The 14,792-nt window shown below is 40.6% G+C and overlaps 1 protein-coding gene across 2 annotated transcripts in view; it reads left to right on the plus strand.

The window, feature by feature from the left end:
* Positions 1-14,792, plus strand: part of GLI3 (GLI family zinc finger 3) — a 251,261-nt gene that overhangs the window by 84,802 nt on the left and 151,667 nt on the right. For both annotated transcript variants that reach the window (XM_035129597.2, XM_035129598.2), the window contains exon 3: positions 10,448-10,690. In XM_035129597.2, coding sequence (XP_034985488.2) covers positions 10,448-10,690 — 243 coding nt within the window. The remainder of the gene's footprint in view (positions 1-10,447; positions 10,691-14,792) is intronic.

Genomic DNA, 14,792 nt, shown 5'->3' on the forward strand with positions numbered 1-14,792 from the left:
TCTTCTTGCTTCTAACTTCTTCCTTGACTCTGCTCATTAAGCATGCTGGTATCCTTGTGGCCTTTGGGGAAACTTTTAATGGTATACATTATTGCTGAGCTTCCACTACCGTAGTTTTGAATAATCCCACATCCTGGGAGAGAGTTAACCCTCTTGACTTCGCTTTTCAACTTCTGTTTTATGTATCCTCTCATTTTTGAAAATTTTCTTCTTTCAAATCCAGTTTTTTTGGGTTTTTCTATGCTATTTTCACTAATACATGCATTTTTGTGTACAGTTTCTCCAAATATATTCATTTTGTACACATTATTTGATTGAAGAAGTGGACCACAAAATTCGGAGTAGTGTGAGTTTTGAAGGATAGCTGTATTTTGTGGCTTGTGTATTGTTTTGGAATGTGCCACTTAGGAAGTTTTGTATTTAAAATGTGAAGGTATGTTTAGCCTGGAGAAGAGAAGGTTAAGGGATGATATGATAGCCATGTTCAAATATATAAAATGATGTCATATAGAGGAGGGAGAAAGGTTGTTTTCTGCTGCTCCAGAGAAGCGGACACGGAGCAATGGATTCAAACTACAAGAAAGAAGATTCCACCTAAACATTAGGAAGAACTTCCTGACAGTAAGAGCTGTTCGGCAGTGGAATTTGCTACCAAGGAGTGTGGTGGAATCTCCTTCTTTGGAGGTCTTTAAGTGGAGGCTTGACAGCCATATGTCAGGAATGCTTTGCTGGTGTTTCCTGCTTGGCAGGGGGTTGGACTGGATGGCCCTTGTGGTCTCTTCCAACTCTATGATTCTATGAAGCAAAGATAATTCCTCTCCATCCTTTCTCAGAGGTTGTGTTGCCATAGCCCTCAAATTAGCACTTTCCAAATACATGCATGTAAGATATGGGTTCATACAAGCAGATCTGGCACCTCTGTGGGTAATATGGCCGGTGATCCATATTTGATGTCCTCCCATTTGAATTATTGTACTGCATTGTACACGAGGCTGCATTTGAAGATGGCCCAGAAACTTTAGGAGGTACAAAATACAGTAGTGTGGGCTACTGGAGTGTTAACAAAGCATTGTGAATACATCATGCTGATCATTTCTCACCCGCACTGGCTTTCAATTCATTTCCAGCACTGATTTTGATCTATAAAATCCTACGTGGCTTGGGATCTTGCTACCTGGTGGAACATCTGCTCCCAGATGTACTTGCCCTTAATTTAAAGTCCTCTATGGAGGCCCTTCTGCAAATGCAAGAGAGGACCTTTTTGGGGGTCTCCCCTCACACCCCAGGCTATGCAGCATATCTTAGCCTAACACCAGAAAGACTTCCCTGTTCCCCCAGGCCTTTTAAGATCATGCTTCACTTCCTGTGGTATGGTTGGTGGTTTTAGTTCCTGCATTTTGATGGTTGCTTTTATTTCTTTTTAGGTCCTGTGATTAATATTGTATTTTGCTTGTGGTTTTGTAATTGGGGTATTTATGCTTGATTGGATTTTTTGGTCTTATTGCAGATTTTTATTGTATTATTCTGGCTTTAAATCCAGTAAGATGCCTGGAATATTTTTTAATACAACACCTAATATGCATTAAATGTTAAGCTTTGCAGCTCTAGAAGATAATTGATTTAAAGTAAAGTTCTCCAGTCATCCAAACTTTGTCAAGGTTTGGTGCTATGGCGCAGGCAAGGATGGCCCCGTGATCTTCAGATGAAGCAAGGTATATAGGTTTAATATAGAAAAAAAAGAAAAGAAAAAAGCTAAGACCTTTTGGCACAAGAAGCCCCTCTTTTTATGAATAGACAAGGGGTATGCTCTCTTGTGTAGCTCCTGCTAGTTTCAGTGGGGCTTGAGTATTAGATTGCATATTTACTTTGCTGCCTTTAATTCTACGCTAAATCTGCTGTCTGAAGATTACTGTGTCACCTTTCCTTGTAGTAAAGCTCTCTTGGGGCCCATAATTCTCAGAATATTCTTTAACAGTTGAGCACTGAGTTCAGAAATTTTCAGCTTGATTATGCTGTGTATTTTTGAACTTTAAAAAACAAACAAAAATAAAGTTGAATAGCAGTAATAGTGTACACACTCACTGTGAGGCATATTCTATTTGACCTGTGCACTCCACGTGGGAGCAAATTTAGGGAACTGTGCACTGTGAGAAGGCATGCGCCCATCAAGCCCAGGAGAGGTGGTAGGAAACCCAAGGTCCATTTATACACAAGATAAACTGGGATACATCTAAAAGTAACAGGACTGCACTCTCTGCCCCTACCATACCTGCCAAGTTGCTGTCAGAGAAATAAGGGACCGGACCGGAAATAGCAGACCGGAAGTAGCGCTGCCGCCATTTTGGAACTGGGCGGAGCATGCTCAGAAGTTACTTTTGATGCTGCTTTGCCCAGTTCCAAAATGGCCGCCGCGCCAGAAGTCGCACTGCAGCCATTTTGGAACTGGGCAGAGCAGCATCAATAGTCGCTTCTGAGCATGCTCCGCCCAGTTCCAAAATGGCCACCGTGCCAGAATAAACCGGGGGGGGGGGAATCCGTTTTTTCAGCTAGGAACAGCTGGAAAAACGGGGATTTCCCAGGGAAAACGGGAGACTTGGCAGCTATGGCCCCTACCCATCCCCTCTAGCTCTGTGAGCTCATAATAATGTTTGAATATTGTGCACATTGAGAAAATACCCATATGTATGCCATTTAGACTAATAGAGACTAGGAGTAAGTGGATATGATCAGAAGTTTACTGCATGTTTGAACACGTATGAACATGAACCTTTTTTCTGAATGTGGGGTGTTCTTCACAAGGGGGGGGATACCTGAGACCATGTCCACATATTCTCTCTCTCTCTTACACACCCACCCACCCACCCACAAAACAATCACACATCCCCACAAATCTTTCCCTTGAGAATCATTCTGCTATGAAGTATTATGATTTATTTATTTTGAAAGGCCTGGCGATGTGCCTAGTGTTGTACAAACAATACATCTTGAAAGGGTCTTGCCAGAAAGGGACTGACAACCTCGGTTTTGGTAGAAAAAAGAGTACCACCGAATGTAAGAAACAGGTTACATTTATAATTGCAGTAAAGACTCCTAAAGGGCTGGGTAATCTTGGGAGAAAAGGAGCTTATGGAAAAGCTACGCGGAAAAAAGATAGGCTTTAAAAAAGATTTGAAGATAGAAATTGAGGAGGCGTTGCAGATGTGATCTAGAAGGGAGTTCAAATGTAAGAGAGTATTTCAGCCTCTTTGTACACTTGTGAAATTAAAGAATGAGCACAACTGGAAATGCAATGTGTTCAGTACATGAGACTATTAAATTTAGGGGGATATATTATCCGATAAAACATTTTTAACTCAGTTTGGGGACCTTTCCTCTACATAATGTTAATTTGCACCCCAACACTGTTGTCTTCAGTGGCCATGTTCCTGCTCACTTATGAGAATTTATGATTATAAGCTAGTATACATGTAACTTGTTTCTTGAAATTCAGTAAAAATATCGTTCCCCGTTCTCATACAGCAGTCAGTGTGAGGATCAGGTTCAGTATCTGAATGTCTCCCATTCGTTTCTCAGTCTGCATTTCCCCCTTTTTTTCTTTCTTTCATAGCCACAACTATTTAAAACTGTTCTGGGAAAGAAAAGCAAAATATAAGCTCCCCACCCCTAGAATTTTCAAGGTGTGAAAATAAAAGATAGTGAAGGCATTGTGTATTTACAATCCACGGAGTGCCAAAAAAGTATTAGAAATTACTGATAAGTTGAAAATCCATTACAAAGAAGAATATACGTCTATACGTTCTAATATTGTTCGTTCAGATAGTATAGACTGGCAGTAAGGTGCAAAATGTTTGTACAATACTGAAGCACTTCATATAAATAAAGTTCAGTGTTTGCTATCTAACCCACTGTGATAATTTTGATTCATATGCTCATGATGGGCTGGGAATCTGGTTTGTGAATGCCTTCTTGTGTCTATATTCTGCAAGCGCTTGCTTTAAGAATATCTTCATAAAAGGTAAACATTCATGAGGCCAGAATGAAGAAGCTTCCTAGAAACTTTGCTTCTTACAGTAAATCAAATTTTACAGCCAGATCATTTGCATGCTTGCTTGGAAAATAAGCCCCATTGATTTCAACAGATCTTATTTCCATGTATAAGATAGGGGGCACTAATCACTCTAGAGTTTGTTTATAAGGTCTACAGGTCCATTTTGCTACCAGAAATAAAGGTTACAGTCAGTTTCAGCAAACTCTTAAAAGGGACAAAAATCAGAGTACATGAGAAGCCAGACACACAGTCAATGGGTCTATGGCTCTATTACATAATTCAAAAGTGAAGTACCTGGTCTCCAAAATGTAGACTTCTTCTTACATGCAGGAAAATTATTCCCCATTAGTTGTATATTATTCTATTAAGCATTTTAGCACTGAAGTCTTTTTTGGGGGGGAGGCAAGGATGAACATCACTCATAAGTGCTACTTTGCTAGGAGAGACTGCTATTTTGCCTTCATTTGGATAATTTAATGATGGTGAGTTTCCTTAGTAAACTAAATTTAGAGAACTAGAATGCTTATCTTATATCCAGACCTTGAACATAAAAGGCATTTTATACCAGCAATTGTTCATTTAATGAGCAATTGCTGAGTGCAGGCCGGTTAAGGGATTGAGCTATATGCACCATTATTGCGAGAAGTATTCCGAAATACCAGAAATAGGACGTAAGCTCTGATCAGGGAGACTGTGAGCACAATTACCTTCTTTTCAAATCCTTCTGTGACACTGCGGGAGGAAAAAGGACTTTGAAACTTGAAAGGATAGAGCTTGCTTTCAACCTCAAAAGCTAGGAGGAAAGGGCTCTGAAATTTGCTCAGTATTCCCAATTCACCATTAGCCTGTTTCTTCCTTTAGCCTCAAGGCATTCTCCGCTTTTTGAAAAGATGTTAAGAAATTCAGTCACAATAGAGAGCCTAGTTTTGAACATGTTTCACTCGGTCCATTGAGGTCTGGTCTTCAGCCTTTGTGTGGGGTGAATTGAGCTGAGCAGCAAGCTGGATGGGGAGAGGTGAATGAGCAGTCTCTACGCAAGTCACCAATTCTGGCAAAAGAAAAGATTACCCTTTCCTTAAGAAGATGATGATGAAGAAGAAATTTACAATATGCATTCCTGTACAAGCCTGCCGGTGGCAATCTGTGGAGCAGAGCTCGCGCTTAAGTCAATACGGAGCACTTTGGTTTATAGCAACTCTTGTTAAGTTTGCCTTGTAATTGAAGATGCTGTTGACCTTGCTCGAAGACCGTTTGTAAAACCGTTTATTTAGCATAAACTGAAATAATAAACCCTCCTTCTCTTAGGGCTGATTGTGATAGGGTGACATTAGTTTGATTTAATGATTAGCCGCCTGACCCCCTCAGCTTGAGAGAGCGGCTTGAATAGGGAGAGTTCACTACCAAGGACACAGGAAGAATACTAATGAGCTTGTTAAATTTAGCATGGCACCAACCAATTTTAATTCCTCTAATGGGAGAAGCGCTGCCTCTGAGAGAGAGGGTGGGAGACTGAGGGAGAGAAAGAGGGAGGCAAGGGGGAGAAGAAGAGGGAAAAAGTGAGAGAGGAATGTCCACACACCAGTAGCTAGAGAATTTCAGTCAAGATGAGAGGTTCCAGAGAGCAAGCCAAGATCTTTTCGATTGAGTTGTAAGTACCTTGTCTGTTTTTGGGTTTTTTTTGGAAAAAATACAGGTAAACATAATGTTAATAAATTTATTATCATGTACTCTAAGGCGTAGTAGATGGCTTGTGCATTTGACTTGAACTTCGGGGCATCCCCTCCCAGCCAAATAATTTGAGACATCTTCTTCTTATCTGTGGCTTGGGGAAATGAGGAAGTTTTCATGGTTTGAAATTGGGTTTCCCATGATGTTTTAAAGAAGCAGAAAAGTTTACTGGAGAAACCTACTTTAGTGCATAAACGTGTCTGTGCTTCCCTTCTCTTGTAAGTGGGATAAGCAAAATTGGGAGTTTCAAGGGGGTTGGGCAGGCATAGCTCTGGTGATGAATATATCTGATGGTAAAATGCTCCAATCCTTGGTCTGTCTGAACAGCTGCATATAATTTACACAAATGATACATTTAATATAGTCCTTGAAAGAACAAGCACTTCAGACTGTGAAGTTTCTAGCTCACTTGATATGCTAGCCTTGCCTCATGTTCAGGGGAGTTGATGTGGCAAAAACACTCTGTAAGTATAGAAAAAAGAAAAAAGTCCCTGTCAAATATATATGCTATGGGACATCCCTGGTATTTTAAACAGCTTCCTGGATTGATCCCTGGAAACAGAGGGGGAGTACAAGTGGAGTGATGGAAAGTGGTATAAAAGTGAAGTTATCACTCTATTTCTCTTGTCCAAGCCTAGAATAAACATGAAGAAATATGTGAAATGATGCTGCATTTACAAATACAAAAGAAACACCCTGTAACTTGAATGAATCTGGCCCTTTGACATTCTGTTGGTATTTGGCCTGTTGCAACTTCTCTTTTGGGGGTGGGGAAGCAAAATAGACTTTTGTCTTTTGATGGCAGACTACACAACATCTTAAACCCAGGAAAAAGCAAGCAGTAACAGTTTTGTGTTTTTGGCTTCAAGTCTCGATTGGCAGATGCTGCCAAAGAAGTGGCTCGTTTGCTTACATTTTTGTTATAGACCTCCACTTGTTGCCATGGTGGACTGTCTGTTTCTGTCAATAATTTGGCCTGGCGCAGCTTGTCTGCGCTGACTCTTAAATTTTATTGAACAATTCAGCTGAAATAGAACAAGATTAGACAGCTTTCACCTTTTGGCTTGCTGAAGTGGTTTTGCCGTGGTTATAAGAGCATGCAGAATTATTGCACGGAAAGTTTTCCCTTTCAGCGTATAGAGAGTGCAATTTCAAACCACTTGGCTATTTGTATTCTGGAGTGTGTGTACTGTCAAGTTTTTCATCTGTCCTCATTGAAAAGGAACTTTGCAGTGCAGGGCATGAAGTAAACTCTTAACGAATGGTTTGTTCGTTGGAATTTCTCATTAATACAAAAATGTCGTGTTACACAAAAGGAGGGCAGGGGGAGAAGAGGCGGTTTGGGCATCACCAGTAAGTGGTGTTACTTTTGTGAAAGAAAAGCATTATTGACAGAACACCATATTTTTTGTTAAAATCAAATATATTTTGCTCTTTTTTTTAACCAACATAGTAAAGGCTTCAGGTTTCATCCATAAAGTGGGCTCATCCTTTTAAAAAAACATTACAGTTAAGAAGTGACTTATTGTGAGGGACAGAACAAAACAAGTTGAACCCCCTCACATATTGTATTTTGTGGTGGCATATTTAATGTACAGTGTAATTTCACTCCAACTGTAAGCAGATTAATTTGACAGTAAATCCACTGCTGGACTTTACTCCCGAGGAAGTGTTAGGATCACAGCTTTACAGGCAAGATAAAATCAGTGCCAAGTTATGACTCAGTGTATTACATTGTTAAGGAAACAGCACTGGACCTAATCACATCTAATATCTAAACATCGTAGTATTTCTAACACACACAAATTGTTTATCTTGTCTTCCAGCCTAAATGTGTCTATATAAAGTGGCTGGAAGCAAAACAATAATGGGATATACTTTTAACAGATAGGGTTTGCACTGCACTTTTAAAAGACTGCAGTAGGCAGCAAGAGAAAATAATTATAAAAGGTTCTAACGGGAAGTAAAGTGTCCAGGGTTAGGGCTACCTGTTTCGTTTCCAAGTGTTAAGTGTTTTAGGATATTTCAGTGCAATTGCACTGTTCACAACTAATTTAACTGTAAAGTAGATTGCAAAATGTCAATCAAGAATATGCAACAAATACCTGTGCATAGTGAAGCAAAATAGCAGGGGGAACCATGGGATTTTGCTGTACTCTCCAGGGCTGGCTTTCCCAAAATGCTGTGAAATGCAGAATTCAGTCTCCTTCAAAACTAATGGAATTTAAAATAAACTTGAATTTATATTATAATATGAAGTTTTCAAGCATCTTAAGCTACACTGCAATACTTAATGGACTTGCCACAGATCCTTTCTGTTGCTACTCCAACATGGAGCAAATTTGAAATAAATTTTTATATTTTAAAATTATAATATTTAATGCAGAATTAGCCTATATAAAAGTAACTTCTTGATTCATTTTGCAGCAGTGTATTTAGCATGATTGCGAGGTTGTTATAAAAGTGTGCAATTGATACAGAAATACCTCATAGTGCTCCCCAACTCTCTCTCTTTCTCTCCTTTTTCTTTCCCAAACATGAGATGCCTAAATGTCGTGAGGCATTTTAGCTTCCTCACTATGCCAGAAACATTATTTTTGCTTGTGTGCATACTTTAATCTTCCAATATGATGACTTCATGTTTGGAAGTTTGGGCTATTACACATACTTAATTTATTTACAGGCCTTTGATTGATTTTACCCATTCAGAACAAATAAATGAGAGTTGGGGCCATTTCATGCACGACAGAGAGTTAAACACAGCTTTGCCACAGGTTGTTGTCTCATCCAGAAGCTGCAGCTAATCACAGTTCCCTGAGTGTACCTGATTGGCAGCACATGTTCGCAAATTTATTTGTTGCATTCACACTTTTCATTTTAGTTATGTGTCTAAAACATCTTAGGTGTTTATCCAAAACTATTATTTGAACTCCGCTCCTTGGGGTTGAATACAAAAAGTTTTCAGAACCATCAGAAATACTTTAGAAGACAGCTTTTGCAGGTCAGGACAGTATTCTGCACAGAAATGATGGCTGCCCACTTGCATTAATCCTATTTCCTTAAGCTTTTCTATGAGATGTGCTGTGGGTGGTAGGAAAGCATTGTGAGAGGCAAGTTTCTTGTCTCAGGTATGGAAGCAAGTCTTGTTTTCATTTAAATGGATGCACATTTCATTTGTCCCATTTCCTAATTGGCCTTCATCTGAGACAATCCTCCATGGGCCCCCACCCCCCAATGTCAGTCCAGAGCCTTTATATTGTGAATTTCATGGACTGGGCTGGTGACATCTCTTGGGGTGCCATAGGCACCTGGATTTATCCCAGAGATCGCTCTTCATATATGGAGTGGCTGGTTGTCCATAGACTGGCTCACGGGACACTTCAGGAACAGGTCAGGTGAGAGAGAGGCCATTGTGTTTTAAAGGTGCATCCTGCTTATTCATTCAGGTGAATGAGCTAAAACAGCTGCCTCGGCCGATTCCTTAGAGACATGGTTAAGAGGTCTGTGTTGTGCTCAGGAATTTCTGTTGTTGTACAAGCCAGCAGATAAATCTCCCCCCCCCTTCATATTTCTTTCTTTCCCCCCTCTTGAGTTTCGTAGTGTAGATTTTTATGGCTAAGTGAACAATCATAATGCGGTTCTTTCTGCTTCTTAACGTTTTCTAAATTGGTAAATGTGTTGCGTTGAAGAATAGCTCGTGAATGTATTTCTAAGAGAAACTTAACTACACCTTGTACTGAGCCTTTTGACATTCTACTAATAATTCTATATTAAAATATCCTAAACCACTCATGAGAATCAAAGCAACCACTCAAATAGTTTTGTAGTTCCATTGAAATATATACACCTCTGAAAGTCTGGGCAATCACTCCCCCCATCCCCCAATCATGATTCTGTCATTCCCTCAAGAGCTATTCTAGGGCATTTGGGGTGCAGTTATTAGAGCTAAAAGTTTAAAATGTCGAATAGATGTGTGCATTTGATGATTCAGATGGACTATGTTGTTCATGTTGTGATACACGCAACAGATCGATATAACATTTTAAACTTTTGGTTCAGACTGTTGTACTTTTCTGCACCCAGAGGCTCCAGGTTTTTTAGGGGCCCATTGTGGCTTAATTTTAATAACTGAGATCTCCCTTTAATGGCGAGGAGCTTTTCTCTTATCAGTAGTACTTCTGTGGAGGCATAAAGGAGCATGCTAGCCAATACAAAGCACCAGTGGGTGGCTAGACTTGATTTAGTTTCTGCTAGCAGAGTTCATCTTTTTTGCGATTCGTGACAAATTGTTTTTTCCCTCCCGGTCCAGCAGCCAAAACTTCCAAGCCTTCTTGTCCCAGAGGAAAGAAAATAGCAAGCCAGTGTCCATTTCTGCACGATTAATGGCCCCTCTAGTAAATGCATCAGCGAATGGGGTGATGATGATCTACTGCCCAACTGCCACTTGCACTGAGTGGCTTACGTCCCCCTCTCCCTCCTCCTCCAACCTGTACCCAGGAACATCTTTCATAACCACACGTGTGTCTCTGGTCCTCTAAACTTATATTGTGGCGCAGATCATGCCTAATGGAAGAGGAAACTTTAAAAACTTTGATCGTTTGCAGCAGCTGAGCTTAAAATTTCTCTTCCCCCTCCCAAACCTCTGTCTCTCTCTCTTTCCCCCCTCCCTAGAGGATGAAAGTCCTGGGCAGACCTATCACAGAGAGAGAAGAAACGCAATCACAATGCAGCCACAAGGCGGGCAAGGCCTCAGTAAAATCAGCGAAGAGCCTTCGACATCTAGCGAGGAAAGGGCCTCATTGATCAAGAAGGAGATACATGGATCTATTCCACACCTTCCTGAACCATCCGTACCTTACCGAGCGGCAGTCTTTGCCATGGACCCCAGGAATGGCTATATGGATCCTCCTTACCGTAAGTATTTAATTCAAGTTCATTTTTAGGAAGCAAAATCAGGACCGTCACCTTCCATAGCATGTTCAACATAGTTTTGAGAAGGGTTGCATTAATAAGACTTTTGAAAACATTCTTCTGTTTATTGAGAAACTTGGCAGGAGTGGGGAGCTGGGAGTCAGAAAGAGAAGGAACTGTCCCCCAGAGCAGTTAACTGCATGCCCTTAAAGTTAACAAAAAGCACAGCCCCCCCCCCCCCCTGAAATCACATTGAAATGAATGGAGTTTTGATACGTCCTGCTGTTACAGCACTCGCTTTCCTGAGGCTCACACAGGAGCCTCTGCAAAGAAGAGCATCCCAACTGTTGCTGCTAGTTGCATTTTGTTACAGAGAAAGTAGAATTTTGGGTGTGGTGATAGGTTGGGGAGGAAGAAATGTTGAGAGAATAAGCAGGGTGATGAACTGTTTTGCAAAATTAGAAAAGTCTTCTTTATGGTCTTTTCTTTTATCAGTAATATCACAAGCAGCTGAAATAAGGCTGCAGGCGTGATCATGTGCTTTGCCCCCAGATGCAATATATAGCTAGAGAGTGAGAGAACATGAATGAGTTTCAACTTTGGAATTCCTCATCAGCCATTGATACTAAAAAGTAAAAAATCAAGTGACACTTTGACACAGATGTGCAAACAGATTTCTCCACAAGCAGAGTATGTGGGAGTTTCAAGCAAATTTTTCATCTGTTTCTAGTTTTTTAAAGAGGAGGGAGAAAATCACTTAGCTGTGTTTTAATGAAGCACATATTGAGGTGTCGGTCTGTGCCTTTTGATTATAGATTTATCATCTAGTCAGGGTGTGTGCTTGCCATTTAACCTTTCAGTTTCTCATACCAGATGAGAGACTTAAGACCCCTTAAAAAGGACCACTAAGGGTCTTGCCACACTCCTCCCCCCCCTTCATTCAGAAATGTTAGTGTTTCGAGGCAAAAGGTCATTAGCCAGATGACTGATTAGTGAGGACAGCTGATTAGTGCATGGGTTTTTTTGTGGTAAAGAGAGTGCTGGGGAGAAAAGCTAATTTTATCCCTTCATTAGTTGGGTTAGCAGCAAAGGAGAATGTTCACTCATCAGGGTACAGATCAAAGAGTGTCTTACATACAAATGTTAAGTCTCACCAGGATAGCCTGTCTTTAAAACAGAGTCTGACAATAAAAGATGGCAGTTGATAATATACATGTAGGTTGGATAAGAAAAGGGACACTAGTTTTCTTTGGCATTCAAGGAAAAAGTTTAGATGCCACAGAGGTTTTCATATCATTTATCCTGGCTGTGCTCTTAGTGCACAGTAGATTTGTGAACATGCCAGAGGTATGTTTTGTTTTTTGTTTTTCTTTTCAGTTCTTCCACACCAAATCTTTTCAAATGCTTTTAAAGTTCCCCCTAGTTTGAAAAGTCTTTGAGAGGATTTACCATGAAAAACTTCAAAAGCCTAAAAGTCTATAAAACCTATGTGCTAGTATTAATACGTGATTTTAAATTTTTTGTTAGGTTGTAGTCACAATCTACAATCCTAAATCTGGTTATTCTCATGCAAGCAGCACTGATTTCATTGGAACATGTGTGTATATAACTAAGCATGATTAAAGACAAAGAGTTTTCACATGGTGATGTCAACATTCACCAAGTATGAGCTACACTTCAGAAACAGGTGAATTTCCAGCCTCTAATATGTACAGTGTATTATATTGTTCCTGCTTTGCCGATCCTAGGTGACTAGCTGAAAATTACTTGTTTTAGTGTAGTTTTCTGTGAAAACATTACATGGCTCAATTTAATCCAGCATAATTAAATGCCAGAACCTGGCAATGATTCTTTTGTAACAATGCAGTGATTAAGTAGAAATGAAACATAAATACGGTAGACATGACAAATACCACTTTTGCATAGCTGCCAAGTTTTCCCTTTTCTCGCGAGGAAGCCTATTCAGGATAAGGGAAAATCCCTTAAAAAAAGGGATAACTTGGCAGCTATGCACTTTTGACCCATTGACATCTTACCATATCTTCTCCCAAGTCTACAGTGCATGTTACAGACCCCAATCAGCACACAGTGTGTAATTCTTGGCAAGTTCACAAGTGGAGGCTAGGGGGCAATTTATGCAAGGCATTCGGTGCGTGGAAATCACTTAATCTGTGCAGGGTTCCATGCAGCCTGGCATCTTGTTTAATGGGTTTTGAAAAGCTGTGCTGGCCTGTTGTGTACATCGTTATTGTGCCAATGCAACTTGCTTCCAGGCCACAGATCACTGCTGTGTGAATGCTGCAGCAAAAGGGCGATTGCCTAGGTTAAGAATGGCCTTCAAATGGCACCCGTGGTCATGTAGAACCTTGTAGAAGAACTGGGTTTTCTGCATATCCCACATAGGTTTTGATCTTTACAAGTGATGACCACAGCCTCCACTATTACTCCCAGCCTGGATATATGTAAAGTGCGGCAGGCTAAGCTGTGCTGTTGATTTAATATTTGTATTTTGCTTTTCCAGCAAGAAATGTTGAGCTCAAAGGGGCTCACAATAATCACAACAGCATTAAAAAACAACAAACATTGCAATTGCTTTACTATCAAATACATTACCATAGAAAGAGAGGGAGATGTGCATATTAGCATCCTTTCACATGAACCCTCAACTGCAGTCCAAAGCAATACAGTCTCAGGCACAGTTTTACCACCTCATCCACAAATAAGTGGGATCTGCAGCAAAAAGTTGCAGTGTAGTCCCACCCCTTAAGAAGTGTGCTCCCGTTCAGCGTTTCAGGCAGCTTATAATGGGAGTCTTGTAATCTTGTTTAAATTGGTTTCAGCAGTGAGGAGGGGACCAAGGGCACCCCTTTTCTCTTCCCTTTGAGGCCTTCCCCTGCATTGGGTAGCCAAACTTGGTGTTCTAGCTCTGTATTGGTGAGGCTCTGCTATTATGGTGCAGAGGAAGAGATTTACCACCTAGCTGCCTGCACCTCTCTACCCCCCACCCCCAGACCTACTATAAGCTGTTGGAGGCTTGAGCAGGCCAACTCTCTTTCTCACCACGTCCTCCATGTTTGTTTGTTTGTTTTGGCTGTGTGTTGTTTTCAAACGACATCTGTGTCTCAATTGTGTAATTCACATTGAAATGCATGGCAGCATACAGAAACAGAGCATTAGGCTAATATTAGGCTAATATTTAGACCCCACTTATTTATTCAAATAATAACAAAAGTAGCTTGCAATAGTAGTTATTTAAAGAGTAACAAACAGTGTTAGAAACTCAAATATATAAGCTAGACGCCAAATGGCTCCCTAAGCCAAGGTTATAGTTGGCAAATCGGAATGTCTTAGTTGCCATTTTGGTGCAAGAAGGCTGTAAAGTCTTATTTTTCAAATGATGGACTGACTGTGATTGATTATCAGTTAAACATTTGGCTATTTCCGATGACAACCTTGAGCCAGGTTAAGAACTTTGAGAACTTAAAGAAGAGACGTCACTTGAACTAGGGACAGTCCACATATATATGGCCTGTTCCCACCTCTTTTAACACAGACCATTCTTAACGTAAGAATATTCTTCACTACTGTGAGCAGGGCAGTGAGCTGGTGTAAGCGAAGACAAGTTACAACAATAGCTATAATATTGTTCACAGCTTCTTCTCAGGCTGGAGAGAAAAAGCATTTTGGTCCCTGAAATTCATTCTGATTGTGCAGATAAAATACGACTGATGAATTCTACAAGGTGTGATGTTGGTGTGTGAAAACAGTCTAGATCCAAGGATCCCCAGGCATGTACCTCTAAATGGTGGAGATATCAGGCGCCATCCTGGTGCCTGGGCTTCTTCACTTGGTTGCAAGTGGCCAATAGGTGCATAATGTGCCTGGCACCTGGCTAATTTCAAACACTGGTAACAAGAAAGAGGCAGTGTTATAAAACACAGCAGGTCATTGATTAGACTTGAATAAGAAAGCCCTCTTTACCATCCATCAAAAGATGGGAAGAGAGGCAGTCTGGTGAATTTCCAGGAGGAGGGGGCCTGGACAGGGCAGGAAGAGAATTTGGCTACTCCACTGAGTAATCTTCCTTTCCTGTTTGTCGCACTGG

The sequence above is a fragment of the Zootoca vivipara genome, chromosome 12 (assembly GCF_963506605.1).
Source record: "Zootoca vivipara chromosome 12, rZooViv1.1, whole genome shotgun sequence".
Lineage (NCBI taxonomy): Eukaryota > Metazoa > Chordata > Lepidosauria > Squamata > Lacertidae > Zootoca > Zootoca vivipara.